This window comes from Anomaloglossus baeobatrachus, chromosome 3, assembly GCF_048569485.1.
Source record: "Anomaloglossus baeobatrachus isolate aAnoBae1 chromosome 3, aAnoBae1.hap1, whole genome shotgun sequence".
Taxonomy (NCBI): domain Eukaryota; kingdom Metazoa; phylum Chordata; class Amphibia; order Anura; family Aromobatidae; genus Anomaloglossus; species Anomaloglossus baeobatrachus.
The window spans coordinates 328688100-328713142 of record NC_134355.1 but is presented as its reverse complement, the minus strand read 5'-3'; the positions used below and the strand labels follow the sequence as shown (position 1 = coordinate 328713142).

The window sequence follows — 25043 nt, the reverse complement described above, 5'->3', positions numbered from 1 at the left end:
CACACACAGAGCTCTACTACACACTCACACAAAGCTCTGATATGCACACACACAACTGTGCTAGATATACACACACAGCTCAGCTATATATATATACACACACACACACACACACACACACACACACACACACACACACACACACCACATTTTGGAGTTTTTTTTTCCATTCATCACTTGGCCTTCAAGGTACATTAGCAATCCAGGACCTGCAGCATCTATGAAGCTCTTGGTGCTGATAGTTTTTTCTCCTGCCCTGTTTCGATCAGACTGCTTAGCATCGGGCATAAAGAGAGAGAACTTCACAGCTGCGTAATTCTCTGTGATTGGGAATTACACTATATCGGCGTTCTCCTCAATTATAGAAGGCTACTTCTGGATTATAAAGCCCTGTGCGCACTGGCAAATGGAATTTTCTTAAGAAAATTCCGCAGGGTCTGAAAGATTACCGCACCCACGGTAAAAAACCGCGGCAAACTGCAGCCGAAAACTGCATGCGGTTTGCTGCGGTTTTACCGCGGTATTGTTCGCGGTATTGCCGCGGTTTTGCCGCATGTGCTTTAATGCATTCAATGCAATAAAGCACATTGAAGAAAGAAAAAAAAAAAAAGTAATTTCCTTCTGAGATAGATAGCAGATAGATAAATAGACAGAAGATTAGAAGACAGAAGGATAGATAGGATAGATAGAGGGATAGATAGAGTCCCTGTGAGCACACGCTGCATTTCTCGTGGGCCGTGGGAAATGACCGATAATTACCTCTGCTGTCTCGCTGCGAGGCTGCATTCAGCGCTGTGTCAGTGTCAGTCGCGGCTGGATGCAAGCATCGCAGGACGTGGATTACGCCGGAGCTGTGTGTTTTGGGAGGGGTTAATAAAATGGTGAACCAGGGGCTTTTTTGTGTTTTATTTAAAATAAAGGATTTTTCGGTGTGTTTTTTTCACTTTACTTACGGGTTGATCATGTCAGCTGTCTCATAAACGCTGCCATGATCAAGCCTGGACTTAGCGGCGGCGATCCGCCGCCATTAACTCCTTACATTACCTTGATTGCCACTGCATCACGGCAACAAGAAGAGCCGGGGACACTCCGGTACTGTCGCATAATGCATGCGACAATCCCGGGGCTGCTGCGGCTCATATTCTCGACTGCGAGAGGGGGGAGGGAGGCAGGGGACATTAACTCTGCCCCTCGCCCTCCCCAGCCTGAGAATACCAAGCCGCCACTGTGTGCTTACCTTGGCTGGAAGGTAAAAATACAGCGGAGCCCACGTAAGTAAAGTGAAAAAACGCACACACCGAAAAATCCTTTATTTTAAATAAAACACAAAAAAGCTCCTGGTTCACCCGTTTATTAACCCCCCCGAAACACACAGCTCCGGCGTAATCCACGTCCTGCGATGCTTACATCCAGCCGCAACTGACACAGACACAGCGCTGAATGCAGCCTCGCAGCGAGACAGCAGAGGTAACCACAGGGCATTTCCCACGGCCAGTAATGTGAACTCACATTACCGCTCGGGAGAAATACAGCATGTGCTCACAGGGACTATCTATCTATCTATCTATCTATCTATCTATCTGTCTATTTCTCTATCTATCTCAGAATGAAATTATTTTTTTTTTCTTCAATGTGCTTTATTTCATTGAATGCAATAAAGCACATGTACCAACCCGCACGCGGCAAAACCGCGGCAATACCGCGAACAATACCGCGGTAAAACCGCAGCAAACAGTGGCAAACCGCATGCGGTTTTTGGGTGTGGTTTGCCGCGTTTTTTTTTACCGCGGGTGCGGTAATCTTTCAATGCCTGCGGAATTTTCTTGAGAAAATTCCATTTTCCAGTGCGCACAAAGCCTTATGGTCCCAAAAATCCAGTTTATGTTTTAAATAAATATCTTTTCATAGAAGGATTTGTATCTAGATCTTGCTTTTATTACTGAATTGGCACTGTTTCTTGCAGGTGTACTTTTAGAGGTCCTGCAGAATGAAAACGCACAAGCCAACAGTGAGGCTTTCTTATATTGTTTAGGGACAATCAAGTTCCTGTCTGGGAATAAATCGCTGCTCAATGAATTACTCAAAAAACAGGCAGTGGAAATACTAGTAGAGTTAATGAAGCAGATCATCCAGTCCAACACCACCTCGGAAAGAACTTCTTCTGATATGAGCCATCTGATTGTTCAGGTCTGTTTCTCCTAACCTTTATATACCTTGGTTGCTAATCTTGACAATAGCCTTCTAAGGTCCCGGTCTATAGGACCCAAGAAATCATTTTGTTGTGTTAGGATACAGATGACCGCGAGGCAATAGAGTTCCAGATGGTAGCATTTTTCTGATTTGAGAAATGTGTTTCCTTACTATCACCATTTATTGCTTTCTGCCAAAATGGTGGGGCTTTAATTAAATAGTACTTAGAACACTGGGTTGGGCCTAGTGCATGACAGATGGTTTCTTTGGAGTTCTTTCATTTCCCGAGTCCTCTACCAGCTCCTAAAGCCGCATGTCTTTCATTATCTATTTTCCTCGTGGTCTGCCCCAACCACAGATTTACTGTATCATATTTACACAAATTGAATTTAAAGTCAATGTTAATGTCTTAAAAAGAACATATTGTTTTACCTTCACTCAGCTCACCGCAACACTAAGGAACCTTGCCGATCTTTCCCAGTCACGACCAAAGTTTCTTGCAACAAATGCTTTAGTGGAGCTGTGCGTTGTATTGGAGCGTTACAATGATAATAAAGACATATGCACCAATGTTTCTCGAATACTAAGGTATGTACCGATACTTTTCAGAATTAGAATCGACACAGACAATGCCTGTCAGCGCCAATCATGACATTCTGTAAAAGTAGATAAAATAAGGATCTCTTGTCTTTAGTTTACCTAGTTCAAGACCGGGCCATTTACCCCCATTCATGACCAGCCATGTTTTCTTTTTTTATCATACATATGGTTTAAAGAGCTTATTTCTAGTTCAGATACTCAAATAATGTTTGCTATTGTTACGTGATAGAGGGATTTATTTTTGTACATGATACATGGGGCTTCATTTTTATGTCACTGTCATATTCACTTTTTTTCCAATTTCGTTAGCTGATATCCGTGGCACAGATGAGAAATAAGTGTCTGTTTTTCCCATTTTTTTTTCTTTTTTGTCATAACCATAAAGAAAACACTTATGGACATTTAAAAATTTGTTCTAAATTTTGAAATATTAATTTTTATATATCCGACACTTATTTTTTCTTTTACATTTTTAGTGACAGTGATTGCGATCTACAATGGCATTTATTTTATGTATTTATTGCTTGCTATTTTTTATTTAGTCATTCATTTTATTTTTCATTTATTTTACACATTGTGTCCCCCCATAGGGTTATAAGACCTTTCAGGTGCATTTCAATATTTCAATATTTTTTTATTTCATTCTTATTTACCTTGTAACTGGGGCTGGTATATTATCCCCAGTTACAAGGGAAATACAGCCAACTGGATAGCACAGCTCCTAAGAGGCGGCAGCCTCTGCTCCCTCCCTATACACAATGATCAAATGACCACTGTAAAAGAAGGAGGAAGCACAGACAGTGCTTCCTATTACTGTGTACACAGCACTTTTTTAGCACTGTGTATGCAGCACTCGAGAAGGCACAGATGGTAATAAACAGTCTCTGCCTTCTCTGTGTGGAGTCTGGCTGTGCATGACCAATCATCACTGTAGAAAATAATGCATCCCACCTGGATGTCTAAGGCCAGTCCGTAAGTAGCTAAGAACCTTTCCTTTCTCCTGCACCTACACGATTGTGTGGCTGCACTACTATGCACGGACATTTTAGAAAGTCACAGCAGACTAGGAGCGGAACCACCAAGACGTTTAAAGTATAAAGGCAGTCCAGAAGCCATTAAAGAATGCTTTTAGTATTTGCTTCAGTGTTTCAGCGAAAACATATTTTAAAGATCTGGCCTGGGACTTTAGGGATAGAAGAGATTAGTCCAGTGCCACCACCAGTCCGTGTCTCACAGCATCATGATTGACAGGTCTTCCCCTATGTACACACATGGAAGAGATGTGTCAATAAACTAAAGCAGTGTGAGGAGAAGGTAGCCATCTTTAAACTAAGTTTTCTCTGGTGCAAACAAAAAACAAACCACTAATTTTTGTATTTTGCTTTTTTTTTTAGCAAACTCTCTCTCTACCATGATTGCTGCATGGCTTTGGCAGATTGTTCCAACTGTTACTCCATATTCCTGTCTGTGCTCAACAAACATCCAAATAAACAGGTTGGTGCTTTTGATTCTAAATATACAGCATATGGTGAGCAAATGAGTAAATATCGTGGTATAATATTCATCTGAGAAGTGGAGCCCAATAGGCACTCTTGTTTGTGTACCCGGAAAAGAAAGACAAATCAGAATGTTACTGTAACCCTGAGAGCAGTCAGCGATATACTCCTCTATGCGATCTCTGTATATACACTGATCAGAAAAAGGGGAACAATGTTTTGAACTTTTGATTTTCTGGCTCCATATGTCATCATCCACTACAGCTTCAAATGTGAGACTACCTTCATTTTATACAAAAATGTTGTTTAAAAGAACTGAAGTCCTCAGTGGTTGATACCTTTTAATGGCTAACTGAAAAGATGGTAATAATTGCAAGCTTTCGAGACTACTCAGGTCTCTTCATCAGGCATGGTATAACATAAAATTCATTCATTTTATACAATCATCTTGACTATCTCATACATAAATTTGATTTGCAATTATTTAGCATATGTGTAGTTATGAACATTCTTGTCACATCACTGCATTGTTACTGTTTTGCTCTTTAAAAATCTAAATTTAAATTTTTATAATTGTGTTAGTATTTTGTAAATCCACCTTTGTCTTTCAACATTGCCTTAATCCTTCTGCTGCAATATTTATTGCCTCAACTTATTGTCCCCTTCCCATAGTGATAGTTCTGCTTCACATAACTTGTCTTATTTTCTGCTCCATTCTATGTCCTGTTGTGTATAAATATGTGACTCTTCAGATTTTGTGTTATACTGAGCCTGATGACACCTGAGTAGTCCCGAAAGCTTGCTATTATTACCATCTCTTCAGTTAGCCATTACAAGGTATCAACCACTGAGGACTCTGTTCTTTTAAACAATTTTTTTGAATCCTTCCAAGCATCCTCTTGATCAGATTCACTGAAACCCAGGTCTCTTCTACACGTTCTCAATGTTGGTGCATACTGGTTATCTCAGTTGGGTATGTAGACAGCTTTTTCCTCAACTCTGCCCACAAGTTCAATTGGGTTGTTGTCTGAGAACTGTGGGGGCCAATCGAGTACCTCTACTTCATTGTCATTGAATGATTTCTTCGCCAATCTTGCCGTATGCGTCAGGTCATTGTTCTCCTGGAGTATGTATGTCGTCCATTTCATACCCAGAGTACTCGAGTGTACGAAGTAATTCGTCTTGTAAGATAGTTACATATCACTCACCATTCAGACCACTATCGATCCTAGCCAAGTATCCATTGCCTTTGGCTGCAAAACAACCCCCATATCATTAGGCTTCCTTCTCTGAAATTGACAATTCCTTCAATTTCTCGATCTGTTGGCCTATTTTTCTCTTGTTTCTTCCAGAACCTTTTGCACCAATCAGAGCCTAGTATATTGACTTTTGTCTCATCGCTCCAAATCCCCTGCTTCAAATATTCCACTATCCATTTTTCATACATATTTGCAAACTTGCGCCGAGTCTTATGACATTATTTAAGTTGAGGCTTCTTCACCTTTTTTTCGGGCCACCACTCCAGACTTGTGTAACATGCATCGCACAGGGCTTGCATGGTCAATTGTGATCTCACTATTACAAAGCAAACGAGCTGTTTCCTCTGCTGTGTTCGTCACACCAGAACTGATAGACCTTTTAATGAGCCGTCTTGTTGACTACAATAGTTTGCCTGATGTCCACCTCTTGGCATTTGAATGGATAGACGGACTTCATTTCACATTCTTCCAACTGTCATGGAACTCGCATGATACAGTTTAGCAATTTTCTTGACCGAGGGAATGCTATCAATGAGCTGGATGATGCTGTTTTTCTTTTCTTGGGAAATCTTCATGGCTGCTCCCTGATTTGAACCAGTGACCTTTCACTGAGAATCTAAATAATAACACACTGAGCAATTAGGGAATGTGAGAACAGGTTGTAATATGTAGTATACAGAAAGAAAAATAATTTCCCACCACCCAGAGCAAAACCGTAAGGCTGGGGCCACACGGAGCACTACTGTGATGCTCGCATGACACTTGGCTCACACTGGCAGCACAGCAGGAGACGAGTGTCATGCTAGTATCCCTGCGACTGCAGTCCGATCATGCGAGCAGACCTCAGCTGCGGGAGCTCTCAGGAGGGGTGGGCCGGCTCTAAGGAGGGGCGGGCAGGTGCTGCGGAGGGGAGGGAGGGATTTATCTCCCTCTCTCCTGCGTAGCCGGCTATTGCGATTCTCGCTCTGCATGCACGGTACACCGGTGTACCGCGAGTGCAGTGCGATTTTTCTCTCTCCCCATTCACTTGAATGGGTGCGAGAAAAATGAGTCTCGCATTACAATCACAGCATGCTGCGATTGTTTTCTCGGTCTGATTAGGGCTGAGAAAATAATCGCTCATGTGCGCTGATACACAGGCTAGAATTGGTCCGAGTGGAATGCGATTTGTTATCGCACTCCACTCGCACCGATTTTCTCGCCATGTGGCTTAGGCCTAATAATGCTGTGACAGGACAAGAATTTTTACAACTAATCATATGCTAAATGGTTGTAAGTCAAATTTATGTATGAGATAGCCAAGATGATTGTCTATAACATGAAGGTAGTCTCACGCTCAGTCCTGTAGTGGATGGGGGATATGGAGCCTGAAAGTCAAAGGTTCAAAACATTGTTACCTTTTGTTCGTCAGAGTATGGTTATTAATGTCATTATCAATATTGGCTCAGCTTTGTGAGATCTAGGTTAGTACACTCTATGCAGAGGCCAGTGATAGGCTGCAGTGGTCAGAAGATAGACTGGATGTCATCACTTCCAGTAGTGAGCGGCACTGCCCAAGCAGTAGCACATGAAGAGCGGAGCATTCATAGGGTAAGTAACTGTATTATGTTATAATGTTCACTACATTAGGGCCAATTTTGTATAGTCCATGACGCCGTGCTTTAGTGGATCCAGTAAATATAGAGCTTTTCTCATCTAGGAGCATTAAGCTTTCAGGGGCACTGCTTTGTGTATAGGCACCAGATGCAGCCATAGTAAATGCAGAACCTTTATAATACATCAGAAAATCTGTTTACAGCTACAAAGTCTTCATTGGGTTAGTTTTAATTCCCACTAGGAATCCACACCCAGCCACGGGACGTCCCAACAACAGCAGAATTAAGAAAAGCATGGAAAAAAGTGTGTCTGCCAATATTTAATACAAGCAAGATGGAATATTCCTCTGGGAAAGGCCATTTTTCTTTAGCGCAGGAGACAGCACAAACAATTCCTAGAAATCTGAGTTGTGCTGGCAGTGTGAATTGCTATTCAGGCAGTGTAGCGTGCTTTATTGCCATTCCAATCATGGTCATATTGGTCACTTGTCTATACACCAACTTCTTCCAAGCAAATTTAATTGAAAATAGCAAGATTCCTTCTATGATGAGACGCCTGTTACCCTTGCATTAGATATGTGTCATTGCAGCCTTTAGTTTGTCACTGGTGTAGAGATGTATGGGCTGCTGCTGACTTTTATTCAGTTTTCAGGGGTTTGTGGACTTCAGCTAGTTTTATTTTTACAATGTGCATGTGTGTTACATTGCTCACTACTGAGTAAAGCTAGGGTCACACGTAGCGACGTATCAGCGGTCACGACTGATGACCTGACCTTATCAGGATCGCTGCTGCGTCGTGACATGGTTGCTGTTGAGCTGTCAAACAGGCAGATCTCAGCAACGACCAGTGACCAGCCCCCAGCCAGCAGCGACGCGTGGAAACATGCTGCGCTTGGTAACTAAGGTAAATATCAGGTAACCAAGCAAAATGCTTCCCTCGTTACCCGATAATTACCTTGGTTACCAGCGCACACCGCTTAGCGCTGGCTCCCTGCACTCCTAGCCAGAGTACACATCGGGTTAATAAGCAAACCTTTGCTTATTTACCCGATGTGTACTCTGGCTACGCGTGCAGGGAGCAGGGAGCCGGCACTGGCAGCGTGAGAGCGGCGTACGCTAGTAACTAAGGTAAATATCGGGTAACCAGCAAAACACTTCGCTTGGTTACCCGATGTTTACCTTGGTTACAGCTTACCGCAGGCTGCCAGAAGCCGTCTCCCTGCTCCCCGCTCGCTTCAGTTCGTCGCTCTCTCGCTGTCACACACAGCGATGTGCGCTTCACAGTGGGAGAGCAACGAGCAAAAAATGAAGCAGGACATTCAGCAACAACCAGCGACCTCACAGCAGGGGCCAGTTCGTTGCTGGATGTCACACACAGCGACAGCGACGGGACGTCGCTGCTACGTCACAGAAAATGGTGGCTTAGTAGTGACGTCGTTGTCGCCGTCGCTGTGTGTGACATCACCTTAAGAATTAGTGAACATAGCCTTCCTGAATAATGAGCAATGCATTAACACACAATGCTCTTTCATATATATTAGGGTACGTGCCCACAATACGAAGACACTGTTCTGGACGTAGTGTCATCCCTCCTGTGCAGATGCTAATGTTCTCCGTGGGAGATCGCAGCGGTCCATGCCCACGATCAGGGTTCTGGACACTTTCACTGTGTTCTCCCACTGAGAACACTCATGTCTCCACTAGCATTAATTTAAATGCCGTGGCTCGGAAAGCCGCCCTGCAGGTCTGTTTACGCTGCTGAAAAACAAGCACATTGGGTATGGGATTTCTAGAAATCCCATCCACTGTGCTTCTACTGTACAATGCAGCGTTTTGAACACAGTGACAACATGCAGTGTCCAAAAAGCGGCGAACACTGATCATGGGCACATACCCTTAAGGGGGCTTTACACGCTACTATATCGTTAATGTTTTATCGTCGGGGTCATGTCGTTAGTGCCGCACATCCGGTGTCATTAATGTTATCACAGTGTGTGACACTTTTGTGCAACCTAAAACGATCGCAAAAGTGGCAAAAATCGTTTGCCGTGGAGAGGTCATCCTAAAACCAAAAATCGGTCACCTCTCAATAGCAATGTTGTTCTTCGTTCTTGCGGCAGCACACATCGCTGTGTTTGACACCGCAGGAGCGAGGAACATCTCCTTACCTGCCTCCACCGCCAATGCGGAAGGAGGAGGTGGGCGGGATGTTTATGTCCCGCTCATCTCCGCCCCTCCGCTTCTATTGGACGGCTGCCGTGTGTCGTCGCTGTGACGCCGCACGTCTCGCCCCCTTAGAAAGGAGGCGGATCGCCGGCCATAACGATGTCGCAGGGCAGGTAAGCCGTGTGATGGGGAAGCGCGATTTTGTGCGCGACGGGCAGCGATATGCCCGAGTCGCACAAACGATGGGAGCGGGTACGCACGATAGCGATATCGTTACCAATATCGCTACCGTATAAAGCCCCCTTTACTCTTTTATTCTTTACAAAAAAAATAACTTCAACTTTTGTAACATTCTCCTATTGACTGACTTGAACCTTTTTCTTTATATCCGATACTAATTTGAGTTGTACAATATTTAATTCATGGGAGATATGAAAACTATATTAAGTTAAAGGGAATTTGTCAACAGGATTTTGCCATTTATTTTAAGCGCAACATGATACATGTGAGGAGACTCTGATTCCAACAATGTGTCACTTAGTTGGCAGCCTTCTGCAGTTTTGATAAAACACTATTTTATCAGCAGGAGATTATCACTAGTGGACCAGTAAGCCAGCTGTGATGTAGTTTTCCATATTCATGAGCTTTGTATAACCCCCCCACCACCACTGATTGGCAGCTTTCTGCCTATTCACAGTGTATTCTGAAAACTTCCGATCAGCGGTGTGGGTGGGGTATACAGAGCTCAGCATTCAGAGAACTGATAGATTTGCAGTGATTTTATCAAAACTGCAGCAAGTGACACATCGGTGGAATCAGGATCTCTGCCCCCTACGTTATGTCGCTCTGATTAGGTGGCACAAACCTGGTAACAGATTCCCTTAAATTTACTGTGTTATAAGTCTAGACAAAACCATTGTTGGATTTTAAGGACAAGCTGAATGTAAATGAATGGAAAATTGCATACAGTACCTTAAACTCTACATAGTTTCCAAATGAGGGATTAGTTTCAAGGATTTACTGAAACCAATGCATCCGTATAGTTTTGCCTCTGACAATGATCACACTGCTCCCACTACATAGGAATAATTGTTATGTCACAGGATGCTGCTCTCAGTGGTATCCCCCAAATAAATAATAAGCCCAGTGATTAACCGTTTACTTGACCCTAAAGAGAGAAAGGATTCTGTCTCTAATATATGGCAAACCAAAGCGCAAGAACGATTAGTGGCAGCAGAAGTCATGGAAATCAGAAACAATAGATAAGGAGATTGTGGGGTAAATTCCGGGAGTTTGTGAAAGTGTATCTGCTGTGACCTGGGCGCTCCCCCTGTGCTGTCCAGATCACAGCAGAGGGAGGAGATCGGCGCCATCATTGTGGAGCTCACAGCATATGCTGTTTGCTCCACTTTACCCCTGTCAACCGCCGGGATGTGTGAGTATGGGGCGCCGGGCCGCCTCCTCTCCCCCCGCCGTTACCATCTCCAATGAAACCCCCTCCCTCCACTCTACCCTGCCCCCACTCTGCCCCCACTACTGCTGCCACCGCCCCTCCCCCCGCCGTTACCGTCTCCCATGACACCCCCTTCTTCAGGCCCTGTCCCCCGCCGCCACTGCTGTGTGTGTGTTTGTGTGCCTCTGCATGTGAATACCGGCGCCCCTCCACCCCAACGACCGTAGCTACCGTGTCTCCAAAAACACCCCCCCTCCCTCCCGCCTGCTACCTGTCTACCTGTGTGTGTACTGGTGATACTGTCTGCTGAGCCAGGTATCTAATCCTCTCCTGTGTGATACTGTCTGCTGAGCCATGTATCTAATCCTCTTCTGTGTGATACTGTCTGTTGAGCTGTGTATCTAATACTCTCCTGTGTGATACTGTCTGCTGAGCTGTGTATCTAATCCTATCCTGTGTGATACTGTCTGCAGAGCTGTGTATCTAATCCTATCCTGTGTGATACTGTCTTCAGAGCTGTGTATCTAATTCTATCCTGTGTGATACTGTCTGCTGAGTTGCTGTATCTAATCCTATCCTATGTGATACTCCAGCTGTCCTTGGTGACACTTTAGACATTTCTGGTCACCAGCAAAATGGCTCCGCACAGTGTCCCTACATTTCATTCTCTGTTATCCTTTGGAAACACCCAGGTTGGGAGGGGGAGCTGTGGCATCACACACAGGAGAGCAGATTCTGCCCACTTTACTGCAGCTGTAATCCAGGCTTTTTCTACAGTAGGATTTCTGTAGGATTTCAGTAGCTGCTCCCCCTAGTATTTAACAGTGGAAACTCTAACTTTTTTTTATATATATATATATATATATATATATATATATATATATAATATATATATATATATATTTTGCTCAATTAAAAACAAATAATAATATTTAAACAAAACATTAATACTTTACATTTTTTCAGTTATTGAATTTTTTTTTATTTTTTGACGACACCTTCCCTTTAATTGCAAGCAAAGTGAGGCTAAGTCCACACTACCATTTTCAGTCTGATTTCTTGATGTGAGAAAACGACCTCACGTGGACAGCACTTGAATGAGTGTTAAAGAGGTTGTCCTCTACTTACATTGATGGTCTATGCTTAGGATAGGTCATCAATGTCTCATCAGCCAGGGTCCAACTCCCCGCATTCCAGCTGATCAACTGTTCTCGGTCCTGGGGACGGTAGCAGGCAGCGAGGGAGAACATACAAACTCCTTGCATATGTTGACTTTGGTGGGATTTGAACCCAGGACCCCAAGGCTGAAGTGCTAACCACTGAGCCACCGTGCCACCCACCTATCCTAAGGATAGGCCATCAGTGTAAAAGTAGGGGATAACCTCTTTAAGAGACTTCTTAAAAAAAGTCATTTGAAAAAGAATAAGCATAATGATGTCACAGTATAGGTATAATAATTGCAGAGACGCCATATTACAAAGATATTAAACCCTTTAAAGGGCAGAATCACACAGCAACTAATGAAAACCTATTAGATGCTTGATGATACATTTTCTCACATTTGTACTTCTGTTTATACAGAAAAATGAATATTGTGAAGGAGCCTGCACTATTATCCTGATTATAAATTGGTTTCATTACAAAGTTTTATTTAAAAAACCACACATACCAGTCGTGTTTTGTGCCATCTCCTAGGTTTTCGCCTCCAGCGCTGTATAATGTAAAGTGATGGAGCATTGCTGGAGGCAGAGACTTAAGGGTGCTTTACACGCTGCAACATCGCTAACGATATATCGTCGGGGTCACGTCGTTAGTGACGCACATCCGGCGCTGTTAGTGACATTGCAGCGTGTGACACCAAGGTGTGACGATCAACGATCGTAAAAACGTCAAAAATCGTTGATCGTTGACACGTTGCTTTTTTTCATAATATCGTTGGTGGTACATGCCGCTGGTTGTTCCTCGTTCCTGCGGCGTCACACATCGCTGTATGTGACGCCGCAGGAACGACGAACATCTCCTTACCTGCGTCCACCGGAAAGGAGGAAGAAAGAAGGTGGGCGGCATGTTCCGGCCGCTCATCTCCGCCCGTCCTCTGCTATTGGGCGGCAGCTTAGTGACACCGCAGTGACGTCACTATGACGCCGAACGCACCTCCCCCTTGAAGGAGGGATTGTTCGGCGGACACAGCGACGTCACTGAAAAGGTATGTGCGTGTGACGCTGCCGTAGTGATAATGTTCGCTACGGCAGTGATCACCAAATGTTGTACGAACAACGGGAGCGGGTGCTATCGCGCACGACATCGCCAGCTATCGCTAGCGTTGTCGCAGCGTGTAAAGCACCCTTTAGCAGATAGTGCAGACTTTGGCCAATCCGCGCTGCTAAAGAAAATTATGTAAAACCGATTCTAGTGCAATCGTTGTTCTTTATCACTGGAGTGACATAATTTTTAGAGGTTTTTTTTATGTATTTAATTCTATTTAATAGGTTAAAGACTTGTTTTGAAATGTAACTTTGTAATGTGAAATTTATCCTGAACGCATTGGCACTTGTGGCTGGAGAGCATGTGTTAGGCCTTAGACACACGGCATGAAAATCGGAGCAAGTGGACTGCGATAAATCATCGCATTCCACTCGGAACAATATTAACCTATGTGCCAGCTCCCATGAGCGATTATTTTCTCAGCCCTAATCGGACCGAGAAAACAGTCGCACCATGCTGCGGGTGTAATGCGATCCTGGTTTCTCTCTGACCCATTCAAATCTATGAGGCGAGAGAAAAATCGCACTGCACTCGCGGTACACCGGTGTCTGTGAGTGCAGGGCGAGAATGGCAATAGCCAGCAACGGAGGAGAGAGGGAAATAAATCCCTCCCCTCTGCAACGCCAGCCAGCCCCCAGCCCTTCCTCAGTGCTGGCCCGCCCCCGCATCTGTGGTACGATCGCTCCTCAGTCGCAGTGACACTCGCATGACACTCGGCTCCCGCTGTGCTGCCAGCGTGAGCCGAGTGTCATGCGAGGATCGCAGTTGTCCCCCGTGTGGCCCCGGCCTTATTCATTTATTGCATGGGAATCCAAGAATACATACATTTTTTTTAAAACTTAAAGGGCATTTCTTCAGGAATACTGTAGCTCCAGAAGAGCAGCTATATGTTCTGATACATCGAGGGGGTCCCAGTCATAGTTTTTTATTTTTATCACAACCCAGTACATGTTTCCGGTTTGCATTTTTAACACAAGCTTGCCTCTGGATGAAATCAGGGCTATTTCTAGTTAGAAGATCCCCAAAACAAACATGTTGAAAACTGAAAGGCATACAATCAGAAAGCATAATTCAAAAAGTTCTAAAAGATGGATTACACTGGAGCCCGCTGCAATGAGCAAGCAATCACACTGGTGAGTGCTAGCTGCTGGTAATACGACCAGTCCTGCGGGGTGACCTGTCATAAGTATTAAAAATCAGATGTGAAATATTATATTACCGCTCTGCTCTTAATTTACATGAGTAGTGAACACAAAGTGATGCACTACAATATTACAAAAATACATAACACATCTAATCCAATGTTCCAATAAAAAGCTGTAGTTGATACAATGCGCCGAAAACAAGTTATAATTAGAGATGAGCGGACCCATGGAAGTTCAGGTTCTGCGGGTTCAGCCAGTCTTTAGATAAAGTTCTGCTCTACACTCTGACTTGACCGGAACTTCATTGGAAGTCACTAGATAGAGATGAGCGAAGATGAAAAGTAAAGTTCGGTGTTCGTACTGAACGCGGACCTTACCCAAAAAAAACCAGTGTTCGAGTTCTTTACCTATGCAAAACATTCGCTCAAGTATCGCTGTGTTCAGGTACGCTCAGTGCTCAACCCAGTGTGAGCCGGTTAGTGTTTGAATGGTTCTCACAGGGGGTAACAAGAGTATTATTGGATGTAGTGTGTACCCCTCGCCAAAAAAAAAATGGAAAAGGCTCTTTCTCCCCCAGAAGTATTTCTGGCTGGCTCTATGTGGGCGGAGACCCAATCTGCTTAATCAGTGACTTCCATTATGTTTCAGGTCAAGTCTGGGTCCAGAACCGAACTTTATTCAAAGCTGCAGCGGCCAAACCGAACTTTCACTTCCACACACATGCAGCCAGCCATAAACCATTTTATTCTTTTTATTTTGTTTTGGTGTACACTTCATCTGATCACACTGATTTAACCCCCAGTGCAAGCCATTCAAACACTGCAAGCAGCTCGCTCAGTGCCAAGCATTAAGCGTACGCGAGCAGAGCGATGCTCACGCAAGTGGTTTGCATACGTAACACTGATTTTTCTGTAAAGTCTGTGTTCAGTACAGACTTGCTGTGCACCAAGTGATAATATAATTTAAATGATTTCACACTTACTGCATGAGTCCTAAAAAGTTAGCTCCCATCCTAAGTGCGGGAAGATACTATGGAGACATTCCTCCGTGATCCAGAAGGGGATTGTGCTGTGAAGTTGTGAAGTCCTTAAAAGTACCTTCCATCCAATATGTGGAGAAGCTGCTGCGGAGACTTCCCTCTGTCATCCAGACTCCCATCCTGTGTCTGGAGAGGCTGCTATGGATACGTCCTTCCATGATCCAGTATGGGATTGCACTGTATAGGTGCAGGACATTCCAACCAGAAGCATTGCTGTGCAAAGCTCAGAGAAGGGGAAGAAGAACGCCTTACCTTCAAAATGCGTAGGTTTTGTACCTGCACTGGGACACCGTAGCTTCAAACTGACGTCAGATTCCGGCTTTTGCATTCCAAACCGCACTTGCGGTGCACGCAAAGCTTCCAGCTGGAGCATCCTGCACCCATACACCGTGATCCCATCCTGGCTCACGGAGGGACATCTTACCAGCAGCTTCTCAACACTCTGGACGAGAGATACTTTTAAAGACTTCACAGCTACAGCTACCGGCACTGAGAACAGCTGATCGGCGGGGGTGCCGTCTGAGGGACCCAGCTGATCAAACATTTATAACCTATCCTAAGGTTGGGTTGTCAATGTTAAAGTTATGGACAACATGTTTAATGTATATATGGGTACCTTTAGAGACTGCCCATAGAAGACTCTTATCTGGAATAAAATAGTTTGGTTGACTCCTTGAATCTTAACATAATTATTTGTCTTTATTTCTTAAGGTCCTTATACACTAAAGTTTTCTGAACCCACCGATAGTGGTGGGATAAGCCAACAGTCTGTGTCTGGGGGCCTTCCTACTTTCCCCTGATATATAATGTCAGGGAAGAGAAGTATCCGGCATGCAGAATTTCAGTGGCCGGTCCTTTTGTTTTTCGAGCTCAGCGTTTTTACGTATAGGAAGTCAGGGCGCGTATCTATTGGCTGAATGATTAGTCGGTAGACAACTATCTAATATGTAAGGTGTTCTTTCCAATAAAGGTTTGTTTCTTGCTAATTTGTACTTGAGCAGTGTCTAGTATTGCTGTTAGCCTCATTTACTAGAATAGGGATGTACTATAATAAAGCCATGCATAAAGTTTTATTTTCATTCAGAAATAGTCACTCATTTATTAATATACATTCTCCTTAGGACCTCCTTGTGCGCTTAGTTTTCACACTTGGGAATCTCACAGCTAAGAGTGATACGGCTCGTAAACAGTTTTATGAAGTGGAAGGAAGCATTAAAACTCTCTTACATTTACTACACACTTACTGTGACCTTGATAAAAAGACAAAAAGTGATGCGTCTTCTGAAAACCTCACCGGCCAAAACCAGCCAACAGAAGTAGAAGATATATTAATTAAGATAGTAAGTCTTCTCGCTAACCTATCTGTCCACCCGAAAGTTGGTGAAGACCTGGCAGCTGACCAGCAGTGTGTGTTATGTTTAATGCAAATTCTAGGTAAGTGCTGTTTCTTGTTTTATTCATATACATATGTCTAAATGTGACAGAGATTTCTGGTATTCTTGCTCATGTTTTCATATTTGACTATCTAAAATTGATGTATGATGAAGGCATGTTGAATAAAGGTTTTTTGTAATGGTGCCCATACACTTTAGATTAGGATGAAAGCAGGACATTGTCAACTACAACAGAAATTACTTCAAGTGAAGGATCAAAAACAATTGCCAAACCTGTGAAACGCTGTCATCGTCACGAGAAAAGCCAGACAAAGGTGGCCACCATAAGCATTAAATAGAAGTTGGTTTATGGTGCAACAACCATTGAATGAACAATTATCCACTGTACTCCTTTCATCAATGCAGTTATAGACATTTTAGTACATACACCGCGTGCAGAATTATTAGGCAAGTTGTATTTTAGAGGATTTTTTTTTATTATTGATCAACAACTGTTCTCAATCAACTCACAAGACTCATAAATATCAAAGTTTAATATTTTTGGAAGTTGGAGTGTTTTTTATTAAATTTGGCTATCTTAGGAGGATTTCTGTTTTTGCAGGTAACTATTACTGTGCAGAATTATTAGGCAACTTAATAAAAACCAAATATATTCCCATCTCACTTGTTTATTTTCACCAGGTAAACCAATATAACTGCACAAAATTTAGAAATAAACATTTCTGACCTGCAAAAACAAAACCCCAAAAAATTAGCGACCAATATAGCCACCTTTCTTTATGATGACACTCAACAGCCTACCATCCATAGATTCTGTCAGTTGCTTGATCTGTTTACGATCAACATTGCGTGCTGCTGTCACCACAGCCTCCCAGACACTGTTCCGAGAGGTGTACTGTTTTCCCTCCCTGTAGATCTTACATTTTATGAGGGACCATAGGTTCTCTATGGGGTTCAGATCAGGTGAACAAGGGGGCCATGTCATTATTTTTTCATCTTTTAGACCTTTACTGGCCAGCCACCCTGTGGCGTAGTTGGATGCATGTGATGGAGCATTGTCCTGCATGAAAATCATGTTTTTCTTGAACTATACCGACTTCTTCCTGTACCACTGTTTGAAGAAGTTGTCTTCCAGAAACTGGGAGTAGGTCTGGTAGTTGAGCTTCACTCAATCCTCAACCCGAAAAGGTCCCACAAGTTCATCTTTCATGATACCAGCCCATACCAGTACCCCATCTCCACCTTGCTGGCGTCTGAGTCGGAGTGGAGCTCTCTGCCCTTTACTGATCAGCCTCTGGCCCATCAAGAGTCTCTCTCATTTCATCAGTCCATAAAACCTTTGAAAAATCAGTCTTAAGATATTTCTTGGCCCAGTCTTGACGTTTTATCTTATGCTTCTTGTTGAAAGGTGGTCGTTTTTCAGCCTTCCTTAACTTGGCCATGTCCCTGAGTATGGCACACCTTGTGTTTTTTGATACTCCAGTAACGTTGCAGCTCTGAAATATGGCCAAACTGGTGGCAAATGACATCTTGGCAGCTTCACGCTTGAGGTTCCTCAATTCATGGGCAGTTATTTTGCGCCTTTTTTGCCCAACACGCTTCTTGCGACCCTGTTGGCTATTTGCCATGAAACGCTTGATTGCTCGGTGATCACGCTTCAAAAGTTTGACAATTTCAAGACTGCTGCATCCCTCTGCAAGACATCTCACAATTTTGGACTTTTCAGAGCCCGTCAAATCTCTCTTATGACCCATTTTGCCAAAGGAAAGGAAGTTGCCTAATAATGAAGCACCCCTTATATAGGGTGTTGATGTCATTACACCACACCCCTCCTCATTACAGACATGCGCATCACCTGATTTACTTAAAGGAGTTGTCCGACATAAACTCAACATTTTTTGTTAAGCTAATCTGTGCTGTATTGTCATATAAAACACCCCTACATTGTTATTTTTTGTTTTCTAACTTTTGTTCCTCTTAAATTCACACTTTATTCTCTGCAGCTCCTTGTTTACATTCAGCTCTAGCAAACTGACCACTTCCTGTGCAAAACCTCCCAGTCAGAGCTGGCACCGCCCGGCCTCAGTGTCCAGCCTCGCTCCCTGCACACATTCCCTGTCAGTATTCTGCCCCAGCACTGACCTGTTATCACTACAGCATTGCAAATAACAGCCCCACATCGGGCTCTGCACCGCACACGCACACATGTGGCTCTGCACCGCACACATTTGGCTCTGCACCGCACACGCACACATATGGCTCTGCACCGCACGCATATGGCTCTGCACCGCACGCATATGGCTCTGCACCGCACACATATGGCTCTGCACCGCACATATATGGCTCTGCACCGCACGCGCACACATATGGCTCTGCACCGCACACATATATGGTTCTGCACCACACACATATGGCTCTGCACCGCACCGCACACATATGGCTCTGCACCGCACGCGCACACATATGGCTCTGCACCGCACGCGCACACATATGGCTCCGCACGCGCACACATATGGCTCTGCACCGCACGCGCACACATATGGCTCTGCACCGCACGCGCACACATATGGCTCTGCACTGCACGCGCACACATATGGCTCTGCACGCGCACACATATGGCTCTGCACCGCACGCGCACACATATGACTCTGCACCGCGCACAGACAGGGCTCTGCACCGCACACAGACAGGGCTCTGCACCGACCCCCCCATCCCAAATCCCCATAGGGAACACATGTAGGGAGTACATACTCACCCGTCCTCGGTCCCCGCCTCTATTGCACGTTCGCGCGCTGTCTGTGCTCTGGCCATATCAGCACAGTAGTGACGTCACCGCTGTGCTGAAGAGAGCACAGACAGCCGGGCAGTGATGAGAAGCTGCGCTCCTTCTCATCAGCACTCTCAAATGTACCGCCATCTGTGATGCCGGTACATTTGAATGTGCGATCCTGAGCAGGGGGCCCGGTGCTGGCGCTGACACCACGGCAGCCGCTGCCAGGCCCCTCCCCCAGGTCACGGACCCCACAGCAGTGCAGGGGGAGGTTGTGGGGAGGACTAAGGGGGCGGGGAAATGTGTGGCAGGGTGCAGGGAAGGGGGCGGGGCTCATCACACTGTACAGCCCAGCAGGGAGGCGACATGCTGTTCCAGATTTGCATGTCAACATGGGCCTGCCCATGTTGACATGAAATGACCGGAAGCAGCAAAATCGCGGCAGGAGCGGTCACATGACCACTCTGAGCCGGATAATAAAAAAAAAAAGTGAAAAGAAGCCGGATAACCCCTTTAATTGGTAGTTGGCTCTGAAGCCTATACAGGTTGGAGTAGGACAACATGTATAAAAAGTATCATGTGATCAAAATACTCATTTGCCTAATAATTCTGCACACAGTGTATAAGAAGTTACATTCATTCATCCTGACCATATATATTCAGTGACACTGTATGAAGACGTCCCTAGGGGCAAACAAAAGGATTGGGCCCTGAATTTAACAAGCTTGATCATGAAGGTCTGGAGCAAACTGTGTGCCTAAAGCCTTTTTAAAGTGAACCTGTCAGGTGCAATATGCACCAAGAACCACGAGCAGTTCTGGGTGTATATTGCTAATCCCTGCCTAACTGTCCCTGTATACACTAGCATAGGTAAAGGGATCTTTAGAAAAAGTATTTCTAATGATCCTTCATTATATGCTAATGTAGCCAGCGACATGTCGCAAGGGTGTTCGTTCCCTTGGCTAGTCGGCCCCCTTAGCCTATATATATATATATATATATATATATATATATATATATATATATATATATATATATATATATATATATATATATATATATATGTATATATATATATGTGTGTGTATATATATATATATATATGTATGTATGTATGTATGTATGTATGTGTATATATATATGTATATATATATATATATATATATATATATGTATATATATGTATATGTATGTATATATATATATGTATTTGTATATATATATATATATATAAATCAAATCAAATCAAATCAAATAAGCTTTATTGGCAGGACCAAATACAAATTAGTTTTGCCAAAGCAAGTGTACATTAGGGCCTGGGGCTGTGGGGATGGTGGGTGGGGATTGTAGGAAGGATGGATGGGGCACATCCAGGGTGGGGACTGTGGGGGCACTTCTAGGATGGGGGCTATGGAAGTCCATGGCTTATGATGGGGCATATCCACGGTGGGGACTGTGGTAACGGTGGATGGGGCATATCCAGGGTGGGGATTGGGGGGCCACATCTGGGATGGGGGGCTATGGAAGTCCATGGCTTATCATAGTTCTCTTTCTCGAAGTCTATGACATTCGCTCACATACCGCGCTGCTATCTCCACTGCGCTCTCTTCTTCCCCCAGCAGGATATATATTTTCTCTTCCTCCTTCATGGAGCTGAAATCCGGGAAGAGATGGGAGAGTCTCCTGAAGTGAGTGTCCCTCACTGCTGAGTACTTGGTGCAGTGTAGCAGGAAGTGGGTTTCATCCTCCAGGGCCTCCAGGTCACAGTGTTGGCACAGTCTGTCCTCCCTTGGCTTGTAGCTCTGCTTGTGTCGACCGGATTCGATGGCTAGACTGTGGGCACTGAGTCTATATCGGCTCAGGGTCCTGCGGTCTCTGGGGTCCGGGATTTTCTCCAGATACGGGGCCAGTCTGTAGTCTCTCTGTAGACTCTGGTACGTGGTCAGTTTCTGTGAGGTGTTGATGTCGGTCCTCCAGTCACTGACATACCTCTCCTGGCCCTCGTCTACCATCTTCCTGATTCTGGTTCTTGTCAGGCTGCTGTGATTGGTTATTTTGTCCAGTTGGGTTTGGGAGAGCTGTGCCAGGGGTCCTGGTTCATCTGGCCCACGTATATGTATCAGAGCTTTGTGGTGATGGGAGCTTGGATTGCTACTCTGTAGGTGAGCCTGAAATGATAGTGACCTCTTCAGAGCTGCTAGGTGTAGAGGGAATCTGCCCAGCTCAGCTCGACAGGCGCTGTTGGAGGTGCTTCGATGGACCTGGAGAAGGTGCTTACAGAATTCCAGGTGGAATATTTCTGTTGGGCTGGAATCCCACCTTGACCAATCTGGGTAAGTGTGAGGGCCCCAGACTTCGCTGCCATACAGGAGGATTGGGGCAATGATGGAATCGAAGATTTTTAGCCAGACCCTCACTGGTGGCTTCAGATGATACAATTTCCTTCGGATGGCATAAAAGGTTTTGCAGGCCTTGTTTTTCAGGGTCTCTATGGCTTGTTTAAAGCTCCCTGACTGGTGAATTTCCAGGCCCAAGTAGGTGTATTTGTCTGTTCCTGTTAGAGTGCAGCCGTTTACGACAAATGAAGGATGCTGGTCAAATCTTCTTTTTCTCTTCTGGAACACCATGATGTTGGTTTTCTTTAGATTGATCGGTAGTGCCCATGTGGAGCTGAATTTCTCCAAAATTTGTAGGTTGTCTTGGAGACCTTTCTCGGTTGGTGACACCAGCAGTAGGTCATCTGCATAGAGCAAGAATTTCACCTGGGCGTCATGGAGTGTGAGACCTGGAGCAGGTGAAGATTCCAGAGCAGCAGCCAGCTCATTGATGTAAATATTGAAGAGCGTTGGACTTAGGCTGCAGCCCTGTCTGACTCCTCGGCTCTGCTGGAAATAAGCCGTTCTTCTACCGTTCACACTCACGCTGCAGAGGTTCTCGGTGTAGGAGCTTTTGATGACATCGTAGGTCTTTCCTCCTATTCCGCTTTCCAGCATTTTTAAGAACAAGCCCGGGTGCCACACTGAGTCAAAGGCCTTTTTAAAGTCTACAAAGCAGGCGTATATCTTCCCATGCTTTGTATTGTGGACGTGGCTCTGAATGAGACTGTGCAGGGTGTAGATGTGGTCCGTGGTGCGGTGGTTTGGCACGAACCCTGCTTGGCTTTTGCTCAGGACATTGTGCTCGGTAAGGAAACTGATGATCCTTTTGTTTAGGATGCTGTTGAACAGTTTTCCCAAGTTACTGCTGACACATATGCCTCTGTAGTTGGCAGGGTCATACCTGTCCCCACTCTTGTGGATCGGTGTAATGAGTCCTTGGTTCCAGGTACGAGGGAAGTAGCCAGCACTCAGCACAATGTTGAACAGTTTAACCATTGCAGCTTGAATTTCTGGTGGGCTGTACTTCAACATCTCTGGGGGGATTCCATCCAGACCACTAGATTTTTTACACTTTATGGAAGTGATTTTCTCTGCAACTTCCTGTAATGTAATTGGTGTGTCCAGTGGGTTTTGGAAGTTTTTGATTTTCTCTTCCATTGCCTTTAGTTTTGATGTTATGTTTTCCTGCTCTTGGCTTAGTCCTTCTTTTGGGATGTCTTTGTAGAGGTCTCTGAAGTACTGGAGCCAGATGTTGCCATTTTGGATATGGGTATCAGTCTTTTTCTTGCTCTTTGTGTCCATGTGGCTCCATATTTCCCAGAAGGAGTTGTCTTGGAGGGCGTCTTGGAGTTGGCTAAGTTTGGTAGAGATGTAGCTCTGCTTCTTCCTCCTGAGGATGGTTTTGTACTGCTTTTGTATGGTGTCATAGGCTTCCCTCAGGTCTGGGTTGTTGGGGTCTCTGTGTTTATTGTTTGAGGCTGTTCTCAGGGTCTTTCGAACGGCTTTACACTCTTTGTCAAACCAACCATTGATCTGCTTTTCTTTTGGCCTCTTGTAGTTGACTTGTTTGAGGTCGGACAATTTGGCCATGGTGTGGAATATTTTGTTGAGGTCTTTTGCAGCTTGATTCACTCCTTCTGGGTTTGACTTGTACTTGTAGCTGTAGAAGTTGTGGAGCATCTCTTGTAATTCCGGTCTGTTGGGAGCCTCTTTATATTTTATTTCTGACGTCTTGGACCATTTATAGGATGGAGGTCGGTTGTAGAGGCTGCTCTGCTGTGGCTTTTGTGTGGATGGTTTCTCTGTAGATTTTATGTACAGGAGAAGTTGGCTGTGGTCTGACAGGTGCGTTTGTGGGGTGACTATGAAGGCGCTAATATTTGCCGGGTCCATATCTGTAATGGCGTAGTCTACTACACTCCTTCCTACATGGGAGTCTAGTGTATATCTTCCCAGTGAGTCTCCCTTTGTACGTCCATTAAGAATATGAAGACCTAAACTTTTACATAAGTTCAGGAGCTTTTTGCCACTTTTGTTGACTGTACTGTCATAGCTGTTTCTCTCTGAGTGTTCTGAGTCGTGACTGTCATTCTCTGCCCCAAATATGTAGATGTTTCCGTCTGTGGTCAGAAAGTCTTTTTCTCTCCCTGTTCTTGCATTGAGGTCTCCAAAGATGAGAACTTTGCCCAGGACCTGATAATGGGTGGCTTCTTCTTGTAAGATCTCAAAGCTGTCTGGATTGAAGTAGGGGGACTCTGGCGGTGGTATATAGGTGGTGCAGAGGTAGACATCGGACTGAGAGGTGAGGATGGAGCTGCTGATTCTGATCCATATGTGGCTGCCTCCTCTCTTCACTGGTGTGATGTACTGGTGGAGCTCTTCTTTATACCAGATCAATATTCCTCCTGAGCAGCGGCCCTGTTTGATGTTTTTATTTTTAAGGGCAGGGACAGAGATTTCTCTGTATCCGATTGGCACCAGAGATTCGTTTTCAGCTCTGGTCCATGTTTCCAGGAGGATCTGAATGTCTATATTCTTCAGTCTTTGAATAAAGTCGGGGTCATTTGTTTTACATCCAAAGGCCGAGGTGCTCAGGCCTTGGATGTTCCAGCTGCTGATTGTGAATGAGGTCATTTTTTTTTTTTTTTTTTTTTCTATATACCTCATGTGTATATACCTTGTAATGAGTGCGGCTGTGTAAGACACTCTGGATTTACGACTGGTTTATAGGTATGTTAGATCCAGTCACATTAGTTTCCTGCACAATGTGCTGAGCAGGGTTCTAATCTCTTCCATATCTCTGCCCTGCATGTCTCTGTGTGGGGTTGATGGTCCCCTCCATGGTGGTCTCCTCCTCTGATGGCCCGATGTTGGGTGAAGGGCTTTGTTTCTGGCCTCCTGTGATGAAATTGGGGTTTCCTGTCTTTTTATTGTTGGGGGTCTTTCCATGGGATTTTGGTTGTTGTTGAGTCCAGGCATGGGGTCTCTGTTTAGTATAATGTCCTTCAGCTCTTTGGCCAGTAGGCTGACCCCTTGTTTGTTTAGGTGCTTGTCGTCGTAGAGGTGTTGGTGTTTTATGGAGGGGTGTTGTGCCAGGATCACGTCGGGCACAGCCTTGATTCTTGTGGTCAGGTCCGTGTTGATGTTCTGGGTAGTTTGGCTGGATACATCATTTCTTGGGAGCAGAGATGATAGAATTATTTTGCTGTCTGGGAATTTTAGTTTTGCCGTCTTTGCTAGTTGGGTCAGTTGTCCTGCGATCTGCTGGTGTTGGTCTGGCAGATTGTTTGTTC

The 25043-nt window shown here is 44.6% G+C and overlaps 1 protein-coding gene across 4 annotated transcripts in view; it reads left to right on the top strand.

Moving 5' to 3' along the window:
* Positions 1-25043, top strand: part of ARMC2 (armadillo repeat containing 2) — a 272150-nt gene that overhangs the window by 188464 nt on the left and 58643 nt on the right. For 3 of the 4 annotated variants that reach the window (XM_075338362.1, XM_075338364.1, XM_075338361.1), the window contains exons 10-13: positions 1964-2187; positions 2633-2778; positions 4185-4284; positions 16330-16642. In XM_075338362.1, coding sequence (XP_075194477.1) covers positions 1964-2187; positions 2633-2778; positions 4185-4284; positions 16330-16642 — 783 coding nt within the window. The remainder of the gene's footprint in view (positions 1-1963; positions 2188-2632; positions 2779-4184; positions 4285-16329; positions 16643-25043) is intronic. The other variant, XM_075338363.1, reaches the window with a different exon arrangement.